Source organism: Lolium rigidum, chromosome 4, assembly GCF_022539505.1.
Source record: "Lolium rigidum isolate FL_2022 chromosome 4, APGP_CSIRO_Lrig_0.1, whole genome shotgun sequence".
NCBI lineage: Eukaryota > Viridiplantae > Streptophyta > Magnoliopsida > Poales > Poaceae > Lolium > Lolium rigidum.
Genome location: NC_061511.1, coordinates 30,575,315 through 30,595,606, shown reverse-complemented (window position 1 = coordinate 30,595,606; position 20,292 = coordinate 30,575,315). Strand labels below are relative to the sequence as shown.

The 20,292-nt window shown below is 39.5% G+C and overlaps 2 protein-coding genes across 2 annotated transcripts in view; both read right to left on the bottom strand.

Moving 5' to 3' along the window:
- Positions 1-4,554: 4,554 nt before the first annotated feature.
- Positions 4,555-5,207, bottom strand: LOC124646838 (germin-like protein 8-14). Its single transcript, XM_047186888.1, has one exon. It carries the CDS (start codon positions 5,191-5,193, stop codon positions 4,555-4,557), a length of 639 nt encoding a protein of 212 aa, XP_047042844.1. The 5' UTR covers positions 5,194-5,207.
- Positions 5,208-8,288: 3,081 nt separating this feature from the next.
- Positions 8,289-20,292, bottom strand: part of LOC124646837 — a 35,637-nt gene continuing 23,633 nt past the window's right edge. Inside the window, exons 4-7 of the mRNA XM_047186887.1 lie at positions 10,382-10,558; positions 9,882-9,935; positions 9,386-9,514; positions 8,289-8,642 (exon numbers count right to left, since the gene is read on the bottom strand). Of these exons, the coding sequence (XP_047042843.1) occupies positions 8,289-8,642; positions 9,386-9,514; positions 9,882-9,935; positions 10,382-10,558 (714 nt within the window). The remainder of the gene's footprint in view (positions 8,643-9,385; positions 9,515-9,881; positions 9,936-10,381; positions 10,559-20,292) is intronic.

Genomic DNA, 20,292 nt, shown 5'->3' with positions numbered 1-20,292 from the left:
ACCGTGGTATTATAGGAGCATACCACATCACCTTGGCGGGAACCCTCTTCCCGGGTTTCTCGCCCTCAACATCGTCACCAGGGTCATCGCCTTTGATCTTATAACGCAATGCAGTGCATACCGGATATTCATTCAAATTCTCGTATTCACCGCGGTAGAGGATGCGATCGTTGATGCATGCATGTATCTTCAGAACCTCTAAACCTAGAGGGCGGACAACCTTCTTTGCTTCGTACGTACCGGCGAGCAACTCGTTATTCTTTGGAAACATATTCTTCAACATTTTCAGCAAGTTTTCAAATGCCGAGTCAGCCTACACCTCGCTCGTGCCTTCCATTTCAGCAAATGCAGTGTGCAGCCCAGCTTTTTCAGACCATTATCGCATCCGGGGTACAACGACTTTCTGTGATCCTCTAACATGCGATCCAAATCCTCTCTCTCCTTTTCAGTTTCGCAGCGTCTCCGTGCATCAGCAATGGTCCGACCAAGATCATCAACGGGCTCATCACGTGCCTCTTCTTCACCTTCCCCTTCACCTTCCCCTTCACCTTCAGCATCCTCCATGAAAGTATCACCGAAATGAGCAAGATAGTTTTCATCGATGAAATCATCCCCTTCTTCATCTTCTTCCATTATAACCCCTCTTTCTCCATGCTTGGTCCAACAATTATAGCTTGGCATGAAACCATGCCGAAGCAGGTGCGAGTGAACTTCTCTTGAGGAAGAGTAACCCTTCTGATTCTTACAGATCAACACATGGACAGATAACAAAACCCTTCTCGCTTGTTCGCATTAGCCACTACGAGGAAATCTTTCAAACCCGTAGTGAACTCGCCGGAGAGTCGGTTACCGTACATCCATTGCCGATTCATCTGCATTATTATAATATAAAATATGTAATTAACCATCATGCATTTGTTAAACTAACCAGCTATAAACAATAGAAATTAAACAATGAACTACACACATGCATATTTTATCAATGACACACATGAAAGGTTCAAATTGCTAACCGCGATCGAGGAGGAAAAAATAAATGAGGAAGCTCAAGTGTGGCTCCGACACTTTATATCATATTTGTTTCATGCTCTTGGGGCATTTTATCAAACACCTTGTGTGCATAAGAGGAACCAAAAGGAAACCTACACCCCCTTGTGAAGCTTGTGAAGAGAAGTGGCACCAAATGGCTAAGTGTTGTGAGCTGAGGCCCTTTTATAGGGATGGGCCTTTAGTCCCGGTTGGCCTGACCAACCGCGACTAAAGGCCTTCGGGCCAAGCCTGAGGACCTTTAGTCGCGGTTAGCCTGTCCAACCGCGACTAAAGCCCCTCCCGTCCACCAGCTGGCCACCGAGCGCGCTGGGCCCAGGTCTTTAGTCGCGGCTCGCCACCCGAACCGCGACTAAAGACCCCATTAGTCGTGGTTCCTATATTTTGGCGACTAATGGGGCTGGACGGAAGGCCATTTTTCTACCAGTGATCACTCCGTTAAGTAAGTTTTCTTCTAATTGTCTCAATGATGTCTGCATTAAATTGTCTTGCTTTGCGCAACTAAATATCTTACTACATAATTGAGATGCCATACTTGCAAAATTCACAATTGCTATCACAACATTCTGTAGTTTGATTCTTCAGATATATACGCTTCCACTCACAGCAAATTGTCATTGCGGTTCTTGTGCGTGTAACCTAAACTCCACACAAGTCACAACCCATTCATGAATGTTTTCCCTCGTCTCTATTCTCCTCTTGCCAATCTTTTCTTATAACGCCAAATATATTGATACATCTATTTCATGTCCAGTTAAAAAAAATCTATTTCATGTTTCTTTTTTTTCCGTATGCACAAACAACACATGATTGTTGGTATTTCCGAGGAATGTTGTAACTCTGGTATTTTTATTCATATTTATGATTGCATGTATCTAGACAAAGTTGAGTCAATTAATTTGGAACGGATGGAGTTGCAGTTATTTTCTACTCTCTCTATCCCACGATATAAGATGTTTTGGCAAGCTGTTTTAGTCTTATATTATGGGACGAAAGGAGTATATTAGAATATGAGAACTTTATTATTTATGAATTGTATGAGGATTTTGTACAAAATATTTTTCTATATTTTCTTATTTCAAATTTGACACATAATAATAGTATACTTTCTCTATATGATATGATTTTCCATATCTACTTTTTTTCAAAATTAGCTACAAAAAAATTATAGGAATGTTGCACATATATAGAATTCTTTTCTTTATCCATGTAAGAATATTTTCTAAAGATAATTTATTCAGAAGTTTGATATCTAAGGATGTAGTAGAGTTCTTAAGAAAACAAAATTGCTTTTTTTCCTTTAACTTTCTTATCTAAATTTGACCATAAAATATAGTGGCATTTTTTATCCACCTAAAGAACTTTGTATTACAGTATTGGTGTAAGTTTGTAAAACAGACTTAGACAATTTGATCCATTTACATCGCTACAATCTAGACCTACCGGGATTAATTCTGGACAATTTAGCCTATGTGGAATAACTTGGTTGCTTCTTTTATTACTCCCTCTGATCCATAATAAGTGTTGTCGCTTTAGTCCAAATTTGAACTTGAACTAAAGCATTGACACTTATTACGGATCAGATGGAGTATCATTTTAATTATACAATTGATAAGTGCAAACTACATCATCTATCTTGCAATATTCCTAAAATGATCATCTCCCTTGTAATGTGAAACATTAATATATATGGTATATCCGCTGATCAACAATTACCACATGAAAAATTGAACCCATCTATTACTGACAACTCTACAATATGGTGAGTCTCGTTGCACATTGACCGGAGATCATTGAGATTCAAACATTGTTCCTTTTGAATATTTCAGTGAAGAGATGTAACTTGGAAAAAAACAATAAGATCAAGTTACTACCCAAATTAAAGACCATAAAGCCTTTGGTCATCCCTCTTAGCATAACTATAGTATCTTAAAATTACAAAAAAAATAACAGTTACATCATTTTACCCTTTTCAAAAGAAAGTTTGCCAATAGTTCCAAAATAATTCACTATTCTCCCAAGGCAGACGAGAGAATGGGTTAAACCAAGTTCAAAATATATGGTAAGTCAAAGTCTTGAATGACTTTTAGGATACATACTTAGTTAGCTACTATTTCTGCCAAGCATAAGGATAAAAGATAAGGTGGAAGAAAATCATCAAATCCTGTAGTACCAGGATAGGAAGAAGATTGGGAAATCCGTCTGAAACAGAGCCTAACTATTGCCTTACCCATCATACCTATCGATGCATCAGTTGTTCAACTTGAAATTTCTTAAACAATCTCTAGATGATGGGTCTCAGCAGCACCTCCTCACGCCGAACCTATGTGGGCCGTTGGAGGTAATTATTTGTGCCGGGAAGGTGGGTTCATGCCTTTCTTCAGTTCACCCGGGCCCTCTACCTCTTTCACTCTACCACCCCAGTTACAGAAAAAGCTCGAAAGAGTTCTATTACTGAAGAAAATGATGTATTTGGGATACATCATGTTGTGCACCTGTTCCTTACAACCTTTTTACGGAGCCGCAACGTCGTCGGACAGCCCCTTTCGAGGGGGCGGGAATCGAAGCCAAGCTAGAAAGTACGAAAGAAGTTTTCCTCTGTCTCTCTCACCATGATCACGCTAAATGTTGTTGTGACTTGACCATCATGAGCAGTACATGATGTAGGCTAGCAACATGTTGGATCAAGTTACAACAACAACAACAACAACAACAACAACAACAATAACCAAGCCTTTCAGTCCCAAATAAGTTTGGGTAGGCTAGAGTTGAAACCCATAAGATCTCGAAGCCAAGTCATGGTTCCGGAACGTGGATAGCTAACTTCCACGCAGCCCTATCCATGGCTAAATCTTTGTCGATATTTCAAACCTTTAGATCTCTCTTAACGGACTCCTCCCATGTCAAGTTTGGTCTACCACGACCCCTCTTAACATTCTCATCACGCTTTATCCGTCCGCTATGCACTGGCGCTTCCGGAGGCCTCCGTTGGATGTTGGATCAAGTTACATGGGATTTTTTTATTTCAACATGAGTGACGATTTAGCAGTAATCTTAATTTGTAATGCCTGAGTTCTCAGCGTATTTTTGCTTGGCATTTTTTAAATTTTGTTGCAGCCAAGTTGAACCTAAACTTTGTCATAATAATGATGAGCTATGTGGTCGAGGGAGGTTCTCTCTTCTATTATGTAAAAAACAATAAACATATGGGGATGAATATCTGAAAAGCTATCTTATCATTAATCCACTCCACGAATTGCCTTGCCGAATGGAGCCTTCACCAACAAAACAACTAGTGTTGTCGTTACGATAAATTAGAATTGCAGGTAAGGAAATTATTGAGCCATTGTCTGAAATAAAATCAACACGAGGAGGAATGAAGCGCAACTTTGAAAGGATGATTGAAGAATTCATATGCATGCCATGCGCATGCACAGAATCAATTTATTAATAATTCCATGCGCACCAGGTAGATATTTAGTAACCTTTATGAAAACATGGTAATAATTATGCGGTGCCATTGAACATGGACTTATACTTCATGATCTGCATGGCGTCCAAGAAGGTCAGCTTCGGGAGGACGTCGGAGGGAATGTTGTTGGCGAAGAGCGCCAAGACGGTGATCTGCAGACCGGGGTTGGGACCGCTGAAGGCGACGAGCAAGACGGCGGGCGTGACGCCAATGTTGTACTGGTAGTGGAGCAGGCCTTGGGGGAAGACCATGATGTCGCCCTTGTGGAGCGTCTTGCTGTAGACGGTGTTGGAGTCGGAGCTGATGAATGCGGCGACGATGGTGCCCTGCGTAACGAAGATGAGCTCGGTGGCGGCCGGGTGGGTGTGCAGCGGTACGGCGCCTCCCACGGCTATATCGACCCTGGCGGCTGAGATGCCCAGGCCGTTGACCCCGGGGAACTGACTGACGGTGGCCGGCGTGACAGTGGCCCTGAAGACGTTGTTGGTGTTGCCGGCGAGGGCAAGGCCATTGTAGCAGAAGTCGTCGGCACTGACGTGGGCCTTGCATGGGTATCCCGCCGGCGTGTCGCCACGGGGCAGGTCGGCGACGCAGAAGTCCTGAGTTAGGGCCATGGCGGAGAAGGGCAAGACGAGGAAGGAAAGGATCACAGGGAGCAACATTGCGCTGGCCATGGCTTGCTACTGCTGTGTGCTTCAGGTTTGCTATGTTTTGTGTGTGCTCTTGTGGTGTTTATATAGGAGAGGCGACGCTTCAGGTAACAATGTAACTTGAGCGAAATTTGGCGCGTCATGATGGCGGACTTGATGCAAAAGACGTACTGTACGTGCAAAAGTTGGCACAAGTCGGCACAAGTCGGAAAATGTCGCAACGGCATATTTTCAGAAATGCCCTCCACCATTTCCCGACATAACCCGCGGTCCTCGCTTCCTTCCCCATCTCTGGCGCCTCGCCCGTGCCTCCCGCGCCGTCGTCCGCAACCGCACCGCGCAGCTCAGGCCACCACGCCGGCCACCAGGCCCTCGCCCGCGCCGCCTGCTCCGCGCAGCCCTCGCCGGCGAACTTCATTCGTCCTCCCTCGCCCGTGTCGCCCGACCGAGCTTGCCTAGTCCTGCTCCCCAGAACCCGAGCTAGATTCGTCCCTAAGTTCGTCCGCAGTCTGCTCATCCTCCCCAAGATCGCCTGCGTGTCTTGAAGGTCCGGCGGCCCATCCATCGACCAGTTTGTTGCGGTGAGCTTGCCCTCCCTCTCTTGTGTGATTTTTTCCTCCCAATCCTCTGATTTTGTGTATGCGTAGTGCTTGATTTGGAGAACGGAAAAGGGGTCAATGTGGCTAGGGTTCATGACACGGGTTGAGTTTAGAGCGACCTGTGTTGTGAGCTCTCCCGTTCCTCTCTATGCCTGTGTGTATGAGTGTTTTGTGCAAGAACAGTCAAGGGAAAATGTGGCTATAGTTTACGATTCATTTTGGAAATTGGTGACCTTATTATGGAAGCTTCAGAAACCATCCGAGATCTTCTGGAAACAAGAAATGTTGCATCAAAGGGTTCAGTGGTCATATCATAGTGAAATCGAGTTTCTTGATTTAGTCGATATAAAATTCCCAACTTAGAAATTCTACTTGACTAAGATTCTACTTCTTCCTCAAATACTGGGAATGTGGATTCAAGTATGATATCACTATTCCACAGATCTCAAGAAAACGAATTGAACAAGTTTGATGGCTGGAAGAAGATAGGAAATATTCAAACATGTATTGCATTTCATCGATCTCACCCTTTGTTCAGTGCCGCATAAGTACTGACTTCTTGAACAGATACCGGTACCGGTCATGAAGGCTTCGCCCTTCTCAAGTCAAGTGCAGAAGCGAAATCCGTTGAGCAAGAAGCCAGTGATCCCACAACATCAAAGTGATACATATGACATATTTTAAATTAGGCTTAGTTTGTAGCTGTGAATATAGTAATGCACTTATTTATTGAGAAATATGTTCTTTCAAGTAGAGCATACTCGGTAGAAAGGAGGTGGCGGAGCTGGGAAGAGGATTAGACTTTATCGATTACTTGGACTTAGAGACCAATTATAGAAAGAAGACATAGCTGAGTGATTTTTATGGATCTAGTTTATGAGCAGCTTAACTAGAAAAGCAAGCAGAAGGAATAGAAGAATGAAATGCAGAAATAGGGGAAGGGCGGGTAGCATTTGAAAATGCCAGTTTGAGTGAGAGAGTTTCTGGCCCCCCACTTTAAGGCTGTTATTCTGCCTTTGTCTTGCTCTAAGCTACCTGACTTCCTTCCTTTGTTCTTCCATTCTACTTTGTCGGATTCTGATCATCAGTTCTTATCGATCTCATTTTAAGGACAAATCCTGATGTTGGTAAAATATACGTGTTGGATATCGAGGCTGAGATCAAGTTGGCTTTTGACTCCTTCTTCTGCTTGGACTGACATCTCCCTGGATTTCTTTGAGGGTCTTCCCAAATCATGGGGCAAAGAAGTCATATTGTTGGTGGTTCACTAAATATTCTCATTTCATTCCCCTTGCTCACCCTTATACAGTACAATCAGTCTCTCATGTTTTCATGGATAATGTTTTTAAGTGGAATGGATTGCCGTGTGAATCAGTGTGTGGAAAATTACTTGCGTTGCATGGTTTTTCAGCAACCAAGGAAGTGGGCTTCTTGGCTACCCATGGCTGAGTAGTGGTATAACACTTCGTTCCACACTTCACTAAAAAAACTCCTTTTCACGCACTGTATGGGTACCCACCACCCATGTTAAGTGAAGTAGCCCTACCTGGACCAATTGATGCTGATGCAAGCAAGTTCTTACAAGAAAAGCAAGCTTTACTGTCAAGGTTAAAGGACAATTTGGCCCAAGCTCAATCTCGCATGAAGAAATATGCTGACAAGCAGAGAAGTGAAAGATCATTTTCTGTGGGAGACATGATTTACTTAAAGCTCCAACCATATCGCCTGACTGCTTTTGGAATCTTAAATTCACTGAAGCTGATTTCTAAATACTATGGCCCTTTTCGTATATTGGATAAGATTGGCAGTCTTGGCATGCGGGTATGATGCGTGTGTCACCTGCCAACATCGGTATGTCTGCTATATTTTGTAGGGTGGTAAGTACGAAGTTCCTTAATATAGTTGTTTACAAATGGCTGGTATATATTACGATTAAACTATGGAAATCTTAATTCTGATATCCACAATTGTACTGATTATGTTTAGACAACTAAGTCTCATGTCATCGTTTTTTCTCCCCGTGCAACACATGGCCATTTTTGCTAGTTAGAACAATAAAAATATTCACGAATAACATTGGAATATTCTTGAACCGGGAATAAAGAGAAGAATAACAATGTTGATTGTGCATTTTTATTGAAGTGTGAGGTTGTAGTTGTAGAAATGATTTCACCAACTATTGGAAGTAATTTTTGTGTGTAAAGTATGTGAGAGGTACGCATGAAAATACTGCGTTCATAAACCGACTGAACTATTGAAGCCTCATCGAGTTTCACCTCACACCATGTACAAAAAGAGTGTTCCAACTCACATCGGATGCCTTGCATAACATGCGCCACCATAAATCTATATGCCTACGCACCTTGGATCACGTCAAATCTTAAGGATTTCCATTGTTCCCACAAAAAAGAAGGATTTACATCAAAACATTTGGAGAGATACACAATATGACTTATTATTTAAATTTAGAAAAAAAAGAGCTAAGGTGGTTGTTTGAGTACATGTCAGGTATATGGCCACTCAATCAAAACAACCAGGACCCCCGTAAAAAAAACGGCCATTGTCAATTTCAGAAATAGGATAACATTCTTGACGGCTGACGTAAAAGGGCAGATCTTCATTGACGGCATGGTACATACCATCAGCGTCGATAAGCTTGATACTACTGACGGATGCTGCGGTATGGCCTGACGGAATATAGCCATTTCCCATGGGCGGACTTGGTGCCGGTTTCTCGTGAAATACACATCCACCAAATCTAAGCTCCACTGGTTTATCTATCATTCCTGGAAGTAAGGAGCTTGGAAAATAACCCACTTTTTTAGGGGAACTGTTCAATCCATAATATACATGCCAATCACCAGAAAATTTGTCCTGCATGCATGGGCAAAAAATACATGTATCTATTGGCATAAGATCGTCATTTAATAATAATATTAAAAAATAAAGAAGTATAACTATTATCTCTACGCATTACATGATAAGTGGGAGTCCATACTCTAGAAGTATATAATCATTTTCCTATATATGTAAAGAGGGCTCCTAGAGTCCATGGTTCTAGAGCGATGATTTCAAATACATTCAAAATAATTTGAATATGATTTTCAATTAAATTTATATTTGTGCTATACATATGTTCAACTCTGTAAATATATAGTGAGAAGAAACTTTGAGCATATTTGGAATCTAGAATAATTGGTGGAAAGCATTAAAACCTGGCCATATACAAAATATAAAAACAATATCAATTAAAAAGCAATGGTAAAAAAACACCCATTTCGATGCATTTTTTGGCTTATAAGAAAAGGAGCAAGTTGCCAAAAATTAGAACAACCAGACACCGCCATACAGCGGGTCAAATATGCACATCAAAATCACTTCATACAGAACTACACTAACAATCCACATCCTTGTCACATTTACATAAGTTCTAAATTCCAAGTGCTTTGCAAAAGAACATGCATGTATGCGGCAATAGGGCATCAAGAACGTTAACGGGAACAACTAATGAAATCAACAAAGTAATAGATAATGATATGCATAATCCCTAAATAGTAATTGCAGCTATAAGCAATCACAATTAAATAATCTAGTTCATTTCAGAATTAATATTGTACCTTGAATATCCTTATTGTGATGGTTGGTTTATTTCCATGGATGACATCACCTGGAGCACTATTTATTGATGTCTTTTGAAATCCCGGGCAAACCATGTTAAAGCAGCCCTTGCCTGGAGATCCACCAATCTGCCATTGCAACGAAAAATCTCGTTAAGTTTTTTAAGAATTTTACCGAACTTCTACATGTGCTTTTATTATGATATTCATAGTGTGTAATGCCCAAGGTAATAGTTTACATGGCATTAATAACCTTCAATATAAAATGTGACGATTATTGTTCTAAGCTACCCGATGATGCTAATCAACATATGAAAGTCTTCGATATCATATCAAATGTATTAGAGGTGCACATTACTTTTTAGTTATTGTAAATAAAATATAAAATTCATATTCATAAATGATTAAGCACTTTGAGATACCACCTCTAGTAGTATTACTTGGAACACACATATTTTAATATCATAGAGGTTTGACTTTGCAAAAAGGAACTTACACCCCATGCGACATAAAAATGAGTATGAGAATCCTTGTACAAGCCTGGATGAATCTGTTGAAGATTGTTATAAAGTGTTAATAGTGATGTCGCACACAAATTAATAGTAACTACTATAAACTGATGGAGGACTAATTTATTCTAAGATAATCATTTGTTTTAATAAATATCATTTGGTAGTTACACAATTTTATTCATAACATTACCTCACAAAAAATTCTTAAACTAAATCTCAGATGTATGAGGTTTATGTACAGTTTTTGGAGATAAAAGGCCCCAAATAGTATGTATGTAGGCTATGGACCTAAAAAAAGGCGAGAACAAAAAATATAGAAAGAATAATCATATAGTTTATTATTGAGCCCAAATTAGAAGAACTATATATATATATACATATATACACACACACACACACACACACACACACACACACACACACACACACACACACACACACACACACACACACACACACATACACACACACATATTTAACTTACATGCCACCCAAGTTGAATTCCGTTGACAGAAGATGGTTTTCCATCTCCCCTGCTGATAACCCAAACACCACCTTCACTTAACTGTCCAGGATATAAATTGAAGCTATGAACATCTAGTGTAGCCTCAACACCATAATATCTTATATCACCTCTAGGAAGCCACCCATGATGGGCTGACTGACAAAAAAAAACAGAAGCATCAATGTTAGCAAATTCTTACATTATGTAAATGAAAATTTGTATATAGTTTAAAAAAATTAAGTGCATGACATACATAGTAATACTCACATAAGTGAATGTAGAATTATGTCTTGATGCAAGGCCCAAACTTGTCTGGATCAATTCTGGGTGAATTTCAAAGGGTGTCGTCTCTAGATGACCCACAGAAGAAAAATATCCTCTCGTGATTTGCTTGATGAGTAGCACAACAAACAACACTGTTTGATGAGTAAATTTCTCCATTGAGATACAAAGACAGAACTAGTAGCTATCGTGCCTTGTGTTATGGACTCGGCTCTCTCCATATATAGCATGAAGAAACTTGAAGCATATTTGGAAATCAAGAATAATTGGTGGCGAGCATTTAAAACATGATCGTGGATAAATATTGAAAACAAATGAAAGATATCAAAAAACCTTTAAGAAATCTTGATATTAAGAAACGAATAAATGAGGACATTTATAAATTGATCACAGCATTGGAGTACAAACATATGAATAAGAAAGCTTCCAAAGAAAAAGTTGTCATTTATGATACTAGTAAATCTGGAGCATTTAAAATTTGATTGCGCAGATAAATAATACAGATATCAACATATTTATTTCAGAAAAAATATGTTCAAAAGATAGTGTGCTACCAAATTTAATTCATATCCAACAAGTCACATCAACACAAGGTTGATGATCGGCCTCTTATGAGCCCACAAAAAACAAGTAATACTCAACCCACCCTTTTCAACATATCAATATGAGGCTAAAATAAAGATGCATGTAACATAAGATCACTAGCACAGAAAGGCCTTTTAAGCCCCCCGTTCGCACATGCAAGGCTCTTTCTGTACGGCGCAGAAGATCACTGACGCCCTACATATTTGGTCTTGCGATCGCGCTAGAGACATGTTCCTTCGTGGGTTCACTAGTAGAAAAAGGGGATTCCGTCCAGGCCTTTAGTACCGGTTTCTTTATGAACCGTACTAAAGGGTGCATTAGTACCGGTTGCACAGTCCAGGCCACCGGCGACCTTTAATACCGGTTCGTGCGGGACCTTTAGTACCGGTTCGTGTCACGAACCGGTGCTAAAGTGTTGGCCTCAGCCGGAAAACCACGAACCGGTACTAAAGGGTAGACCTTTAGTACTGGTTCATTATTCCTGCTCACCACGCACCTCCACCCCCCACACCCCCCCGGATCGTCTTTTTTTCTCTGTAAAATACAAAAGAAAATGATAAAAAAATTCAAAAAAAAAACAAAATCTTTTGAGATTCTTGTATGTTACGCAACCTACTATTAGGAAAATTAACAAATTTTAATTTCGAATTTTTTTGCATAAAAAGTTTAGAAAAAGGTAAAATGGCATTAACTTTTGTCTACGACGTCGGAAAAAACGTATAATATATCAAAATGATCGTGGGAAAAAGTTACATCCGATTCTACCCGGGTTGACCCGGTTAGCCAATTTTTAGATTCTCAAAATTCCAAATGGAAATATGAAAGCATGAGTATTTTAGTTTTCGCCAAAAATTTAGGATTTTATATAATTTTTATTTTTTAAAATTTAAATTAATAATTCTTTCCTGCATAAAGATTACTATTACTTAACCATAAAGGTTAGTAAATTTTTAGATTTACAAATTTTTAGGTTTTAGAATTTGAAAAAATAAATTAAAATTTAAAATGCTAGCATCTACTTGGCCAGAGCATCTACTAGAAACGGAGAGCATGCAAGATCATAATAACATAATACATAATCTCAACCAAAGCAATATCTCTATAAATCGGATCCACATCAAACCAACATGTAGCAATTACAAATAGATGATCTTGATCATGTTAGGAAGCTCACAAGATCTATACATGAAGCACAACACCGAGAGGATAGCCATCTAGCTACTGCTATGGACCCATGGTCCTGTGGAGGACTACTCACGCATCACCTCGGATGACTCCAAGAGGGACTATTTATGCTCGATAGTGGGTTTATGCCTCTATTTAACCATGGAAAGTGACCTTGTTCCCTACGGTTGTAGATGTGTTGTTGCTACTAGGGAGAAAAAACAGCGGTGTTCTATTCAAGGATAGTTTCATTGTTTAGTTTACACACATTGCTTAAAGCGATAGTCCGTTGCTTGCAACTTAATACTGGAGGGTGTCGCGGATGCAATCCTGAAGGTTGACAATTAGTCATATATGCAGTTGGATTACGGTCTATGTATATTGTTGTAATGTCCGCATACTTTCATAGCATGTATTCTACACCAACTATTAGCGTAGAATCTCTGTTTGTCAATTACCCATCTGTAATTTGTTTACCCAGCATACTTATTCCATTCGGGAGGCGCCTCTAGTGAACTGTGGACCCCGGTCCTTCTTCTTTTAAGAGCAATCTTCTACAACATTTTTCTGTTCTGTTCTCTGCAAACAATTCTTTTTCCACACGGTTCGTTTAATCCTTTGTTTCAGCAAAACCAGTGAGCTTAACAACCTCACTGAAAGTTGGGGACAAAGAACTTGGTTGTTTCTGTGTAGGTCTCCACGTTGCTGCTGACGTCGGCAGTGCGCCCTGCCACGAGTTGGTTCGCAACACCTCGGGAGAGAACGTTTTTCTCCCACTGGTCGATAAACCTTGGTTTCTTACTGAGGGAAAAATTCTTGTTGTGCTCATCATACCTTCCTCTTGGGGTTCCACTCAACGTTGCACATAAATTTTCCTTCATCAACTCCGCGCCCAGCAAGACTTTCTAGTGCCATTGCCGGGGAGAAAAGCATCTCTTCTGCGAGGGGAGTCTCTCACTGTCAACTCTTTTACTTTGTTATTATTTTGCTTGCATATTTTATTTTTATCTTGTTTGCATTTTATATAGAAAATCCAAAAAAAATAGTATAGCTTTTATTTATGTTGCTTGCATTATTTTCATTAAATGGCTACTCCTGAGAATACTAAGTTGTATGATTTCACTAGCACCAACAACAATGATTTTATTTGCACACCCATTGCTCCACCTGCTCCTGAAGCAGGTTTTTATGTGATTAAGCTTGCCTTGTTGAACCTTGTTATGAAAGAGCAATTTTCTGGTGTTAGTACTGATGATGCTGCTTCTCACCTCAACAATTTTGTTGAGCTATGTGAGATGCAAAAATATAAGGATCTAGATGGTGATATTATTAAGTTGAAATTGTTTCCTTTCTCATTAAGAGATAGAGCTAAGGAGTGGTTGCTACCTTTGCCTCGAAATAGTATTGATTCTTGGGTTAAATGCAAAGATCCTCCTGCTAAAATTATATCTTTGAGAAGTGATATTATGAAGTTTAGACAATTTGATACTAAGCATGTTGCCCAAGCTTGGGAAAGAATGAAATATTTGGTTAAAAATTGTCCCACTCATGAACTGACTACTTGGATGATTATTCAAACCTTCTATGTAGGACTAAATTTTTCTTCAAGGAACTTATTGGATTCAGCTGCTGGAGGCACTTTTATGTCTGTGACCCTTGGGGCGGCTACAAAACTTCTGGACAATATGATGGTAAATTATTCGGAGTGGCATACCGAGAGAGCTCCACAAGGTAAAAAGGTAAATTCTGTTGAGGAAACTTCTACTTTGAGTGATAAGATTGATGCTATTATGTCTACGCTTGCAAATAATAATGCTCCTATGGATCCAAACAATGTTCCTTTGGCCTCTTTGGTTGCTCAAGAAGAAAATGTAGATGTGAATATTATTAAGAGCAACAATTTTAATAATAATGCCTATAGGAATAATTTTGGTAGAAATAATTATAGGCCGTATCCTCCCAACAATGGAAGTGGTTTTAGTAACTATTATGGTACTTCTTATAACAGCAATAGGAGTGCTCCCTCTGAACTTGAGGGTATGCTCAAAGATTTTATTAGTAAACAAACTACTTTTAATAAATCTGTGGAGGAAAAGTTTAGCAAAATAGATGCTCTTGTTTCTAAAGTGGATAGCCTTGCTCTTGATGTTGATCTTCTTAAATTAAAGTTTGTTCCTCATGATAATACTGAGAATAAAACTTTTTCTCAAGCAAATGCTATTCAAGTTAGAATTGATGACAATATGAGGTTGTTAGTTGAATTGCATGCTAGGTGGAAAAGAGAAGATGAGATGGCTAGAGAAAATAATTTAGCCAAGGTTTACACAATCACCACCAGTAGTAATACTGAACCTTTGAATACTATCAAACCTCATACAACTACTAGCAAAATCTAAAATGTAGTAAAAGTCCCCACTCCACATAGAAAAGTGTATAAACCCATTAAAACTGTTCCCGACAAGCGTGCTAAAAATTTTAGAGGTGTGGGAGATAATTGTCCTTTTATTTTTGAGAGCAATGATTTTGATTTTGAAAGTTGTACCATTACTGAAGTTATAAAGTTCTTGCAAAAGCTCGCTGAAACTCCCAATGCTAGTGAACACAATGTTGCTCTTACAAAGCATATTGCTAGTGCTATTATGAAAATGCGGGAAGAGAAGTTGAAACATGAGGCATCAATTTCTAAAAATTTAGAAGATGGTTGGGAACCTATTATTAAGATGAGAGTAGAAGAATTTGATTGTAATGCTTTATGTGATCTTGGTGCAAGTATTTATGTTATGCTTAAAAGAGTTTATGATATGCTTGACTTGCCACCGTTAGAAAAATGTTATTTGGATGTTCTTCTTGTTGATGTTTCTGCAAAGAAACCTTTGGGGGGAGTTGATAATGTTCTTATACAAGTGAATAATAATTATGTCCCCGTTGATTTTGTTGTTTTGGATATTGAATGCAATGCGTCATGCCCTATTATTTTGGGAAGACCGTTTCTTACAACTGCAGGTGCTATCATTGATATGAGAAATGGAATAATTCGTTATCAATTTCCACTCAAAAGAGGTATGGAACACTTCCCTAGAAAAAGAAAGAAGTCACCTTATGACTCTATTTATAGGACAACTTATGGTGTTGATGAGCCACCTCTTGACAATACTTGATTTGCACCCTTTCTGCGCCTAGCTCAAAGGCATTAAAGAAAAACGCTTATGGGAGACAACTCATGTTTTATTTCTGTTATTTTGGGTTTGTTGAGTCTTGGAAGTTATTTCTACTGTAATAACCTCTCCTTATCATTTTTATTTCTTTTTTGTGCCAAGAGTAGCCTTTAATAGAAAGAAAGCTGTGTATGAGGTATTTGCAATTCTGAAACAGATTATGTGCTGGTCACTAAGAAATTTCTTAAAAATCGCCAGAACGTTATTTTGAGCTGCAATTTTTTGTACTTATGCCCCAGTATGTTAGCTAACTTTAGTTAGTTTATTATTTTTCAATTTGAGCAACAAAACTATTTCTTTAATTTCGATCTCTGCTTGATGGTCTGTTTTGACATATTTCTGCCATGTTTTGCATTTGCGTCTTATGCTTCATCTTTTTTAGTTCTTTTGTGAAAAATAGCTTTGGGATGAAGTAGCTACAGTAGCATATGTTAAAATGAGTGTTTGATATATGCCATTACTGAAGCCTTGCTGGTTTGATATATTTTTATTTGCACTAATATTGCTAATCAATTGTGTTGAGTTTTGTGTGAAGGAAGTTTTCAAGTGTAGGGAGAGAAGAATAATGCAATAAGATGAAGCATGGACAAGAGCTCAAGCTTGGGGATGTCCCCTGGACGTCCAAGAAATATCCAAGAAGTAGAAGCGTCCAAGCTTGGGGACACCCAAGACATCACCTCTTCATCAACAAAAAACACCAAGTCATTTTCAACACGCTATATTTTTATTCCTTCATGTGATATGTGTTATCCTTGGAGCGTATTTACTTTTTTATGTGTGTTTACTTTCAATAAAGTTGGATCCCATCATTCATGTTTACGTTGGAATGAGACACGCTCCACCGCTTTTCATATTTACTTTGGAGTGAGACACGCTCCGCTGTTTTGCATGTTTATTTTGGAGTGAGACACGCTCCACTGTTATGCATTTTGTGTTGGAGAGAGACACGCTCCACTTTTACATTTATTTAAGTTTCAATAGCTCTCTGGAAATTTACTTGTTTTTTATATATGAGAGTTGTTTGGTTTCATTTGGTTGGCGTTGGAAGCATGAAAAAAAAATTATTATGTGTATGTGATGCAAATAGAAGCATTTTTTGACTGTGGCATAGTTATTTTTTTGCATATCTTGCTTGATGTTATTCTCATGATGAGTGATGCGTGTAGTTGACACGTCCGTTGGGAACCCCAAGAGGAAGGTGTGATGCGCACAGTGGCAAGTTTCCCTCAGTAAGAAACCAAGGTTTAATCGAACCAGTAGGAGTCAAGAAGCACGTTGAAGGTTGATGGCGGAGGAGTGTAGTGCGGCGCAACACCAGGGATTCTGGCGCCAACGTGGAACCTGCACAACACAATCACAGAACTTTGCCCCAACGTAACAGTGAGGTTGTCAATCTCACCGGCTTGCTGTAAACAAAGGATTAGATGTATAGTGTGGATGATGATGGTTGTTTGCAAAGAACAAGTAAAGAACAATTGCAGTAGATTGTATTTCAGATGTAAAGAATAGGACCGGGGTCCACAGCTCACTAGTGGTGTCTCTCCCATAAGATAGCAGATGTTGGATGAACAAATTACAGCTTGGGCAATTGACAAATAAAGAAGGCATAACAATGCACATACATATATCATGATGAGTACTATGAGATTTAATCGGGGCATTACGACAAAGTACATAGACCGCTATCCAAGCATGCATCTATGCCTAAAAATTCCACCTTCGAGTTATCATCCGAACCCCTCCAAGTATTAAGTTGTAAACAACGGACAATTGCATTAAGTATGGTGCGTAATGTAATCAACACAAATATCCTTAGACAAAGCATCGATGTTTTATCCCTAGTAGCAACAAGCACATCCACAACCTTAGAACTTTCTATCACTGTCCCGCATTTAATGGAGGCATGAACCCACTATCGAGCATAAATACTCCCTCTTGGAGTCACAAGTATCAACTTGGCCGAGCCTCTACTAGCAACGGAGAGCATGCAAGAACATAAATAACATATATGATAGATTGATAATCAACTTGACATAGTATTCAATATTCATCGGATCCCAACAAACACAACATGAAGGATTACAAATAGATGATCTTGATCATGATAGGCAGCTCACAAGATCTAACATGATAGCACAATGAGGAGAAGACAACCATCTAGCTACTGCTATGGACCCATAGTCCAGGGGTGGACTACTCGCACATCGATCCGGAGGCGATCATGGCGATGAAGAGACCTCCGAGAGATGATTCCCCTCTCCGGCAGGGTGCCGGAGGCGATCTCCTGAATCCCCGAGATGGGATTGGCGGCGGCGGCGTCTCTGGAAGGTTTTCCGTATCGTGGCTCTCGGTACTGGGGGTTTCGCGACGGAGGCTTTAAGTAGGCGGAAGGGCAGGTCGAGAGGCGCCACGGGGCCCCCACACAACAGGGCCGCGCGGGCCCCTTGCTGGCCGCGCCGCCCTGTTGTGGCGGCGCCTCGTGGCCCCACTTCGTGACTCCTTCGGTCTTCTGGAAGCTTCGTGCAAAAATAGGACCCTGGGCGTTGATTTCGTCCAATTCCGAGAATATTTCCTTACTAGGATTTCTGAAACCAAAAACAGCAGAAAACAACAACTGGCTCTTCAGCATCTCGTCAATAGGTTAGTGCCGGAAAATGCATAATAATGACATATAATGTGTATAAAACATGTGAGTATCATCATAAAAGTAGCATGGAACATAAGAAATTATAGATACGTTTGGGACGTATCAATGAGCTTGTTAATTATGTTTTCATTATGATTAGTCTCAAATACTAAGAGTTTTTAGTGTGCCATTGAAGGTTTCATGCATTGTTTTTAGCATACAATAGAAAAACATAATATTGTGGTATATATTCTCATGCGAATGTTTTTATTTGGGTCGACTTGGCACATGTTTTGCAACATGTTATGACTACATTCCAGTCAATTCTTGCCTCTATGATCATTTAGTTTTCAACTTGTGTATCACTTTATACTTTGATTAATATATTTTGCCGTTGTGCATGATTATGGCCATTATGCTCTCCTAGTTGGTCGCACCCGGTCTTTTTCTAGCCTCCATTTGTATGAGTATTTTATTCATGCATCCAACCACCAAAAACCAAATATGCCAAAGTTTCCACCATATCTACCTATATGTGGTACTTTATTTCCATTCCATAGTAGTTTGCTCGTGTGCTACCTTTAAAACATTCAAACAGTTCCTCGTTTAGTGACATTGCTTTTAGCTCATGAGGAAGTAAATTAAAATTGTGGTTTTCGTCTTCCATACTAGTTAAGTAACTCAAAGACTCGCGAGCTTCATCTTTCTTGTCACATAAAAAAGTATATAAAAAAGAGCTGGTTTGACCACAACTTCCAATAGGGGAAGAAAATAGGAAAATTATAAGAAAAGGGCACTCCTCCATGGTTTGTGATTGCTTGGTCGCCACCCGAGGATTCGGTTAGCCATGGTATATGTAAGCAAAGGTTGGGAGGAGTGTCACAATTTTATAAGTAGTATAAATGAAAAGAGGCTTCACCCAAATATTTCGGAACCGCTCTCAAACTTGCTTAGTATGGAAGATGACAATAGCTTTTTTTACTACTCGTTGACATGAACAGCCACCTCTCAAAAGTGCATTTTATACTCTTGTTGTTTCAATAAAAAGCTCTAGCACATGAGTGATCTTACTTGCCTCTCAAAGAGAGACCTTCTTTTACTTTTATGTTGAGTCTCCACCTTCTAGTTTATGCACCACTTATGAGAGCATAGTTGTCATTCTTAGTTTTATGTGCATGGTCCCAAGATTTTATTGATTGATTAATAATTATGGTATTGCTTCTTCACTCTTTTGGTTTCTAGTCATCCTTATAATCTTTTAAAGGTGTCCACGCATTTATGTTTTGCTTCACTTATGGGACAAGCTGAGTACCACTTTATTATGTATCCATGCTATGCTCTTGACAATCACTTTCCTTTCCATGCACGTTATACATTTTCTTTTGTTTGATTACTATTCATGGTTTAGCATGGTTATTAAGTTTCATTATTTGATTATATCTATCATGCTTATGTTAGGATTCTATGATTCTAGCTATGTTTGCTTTTACACTTAGATTGATCAAAGTAGTGTGACAACATGTCACCTCAAAAATTATTTGTTTTTTTATCACTTACCTACTTGAGGACGAGCAGGAGTTAAGCTTGCCGATGTTGATACGTCCCAAACGTATCTATAATTTTTAATGCTCCATTCTTGTTTTGTTACAATTCTTATATGTTTTCTGTGCACTTTTCCACACTTTTTAGCATTTTATGGGACTAACCTATTAACGCAGTGCCGCAGTGCCAGTTCCTGTTTTCTGCTGTTTTTGTGTTTCAGAGAAGTTGTACATGAAAGTTTCTCGGAATTGGATGAAACAAAAGCCTAGAGTCTTATTTTTTCGGGACGAAGACGGAGCCAGAAGGACACGCGCAGGAGAGCTGCCACATGGCAGCACATAGGGCAGGCGCGGCTCCACCCCTGGCCGCGCCTGGCCCATGTACTGGCGCCTCGTCGCCCCGTTTGCTTCGCCCTTCCGCCTATTTATTCCTCGTATAGGGAAAACCGCAGGGACCCGAGCCTCCATCCACGTAAA

Coding starts and splice junctions, on each gene's coding strand:
- LOC124646838 (XM_047186888.1), bottom strand. CDS start 5,193: ATGGCCAGCGCAATGTTGCTCCCTGTGATCCTTTCCTTCCTCGTCTTG.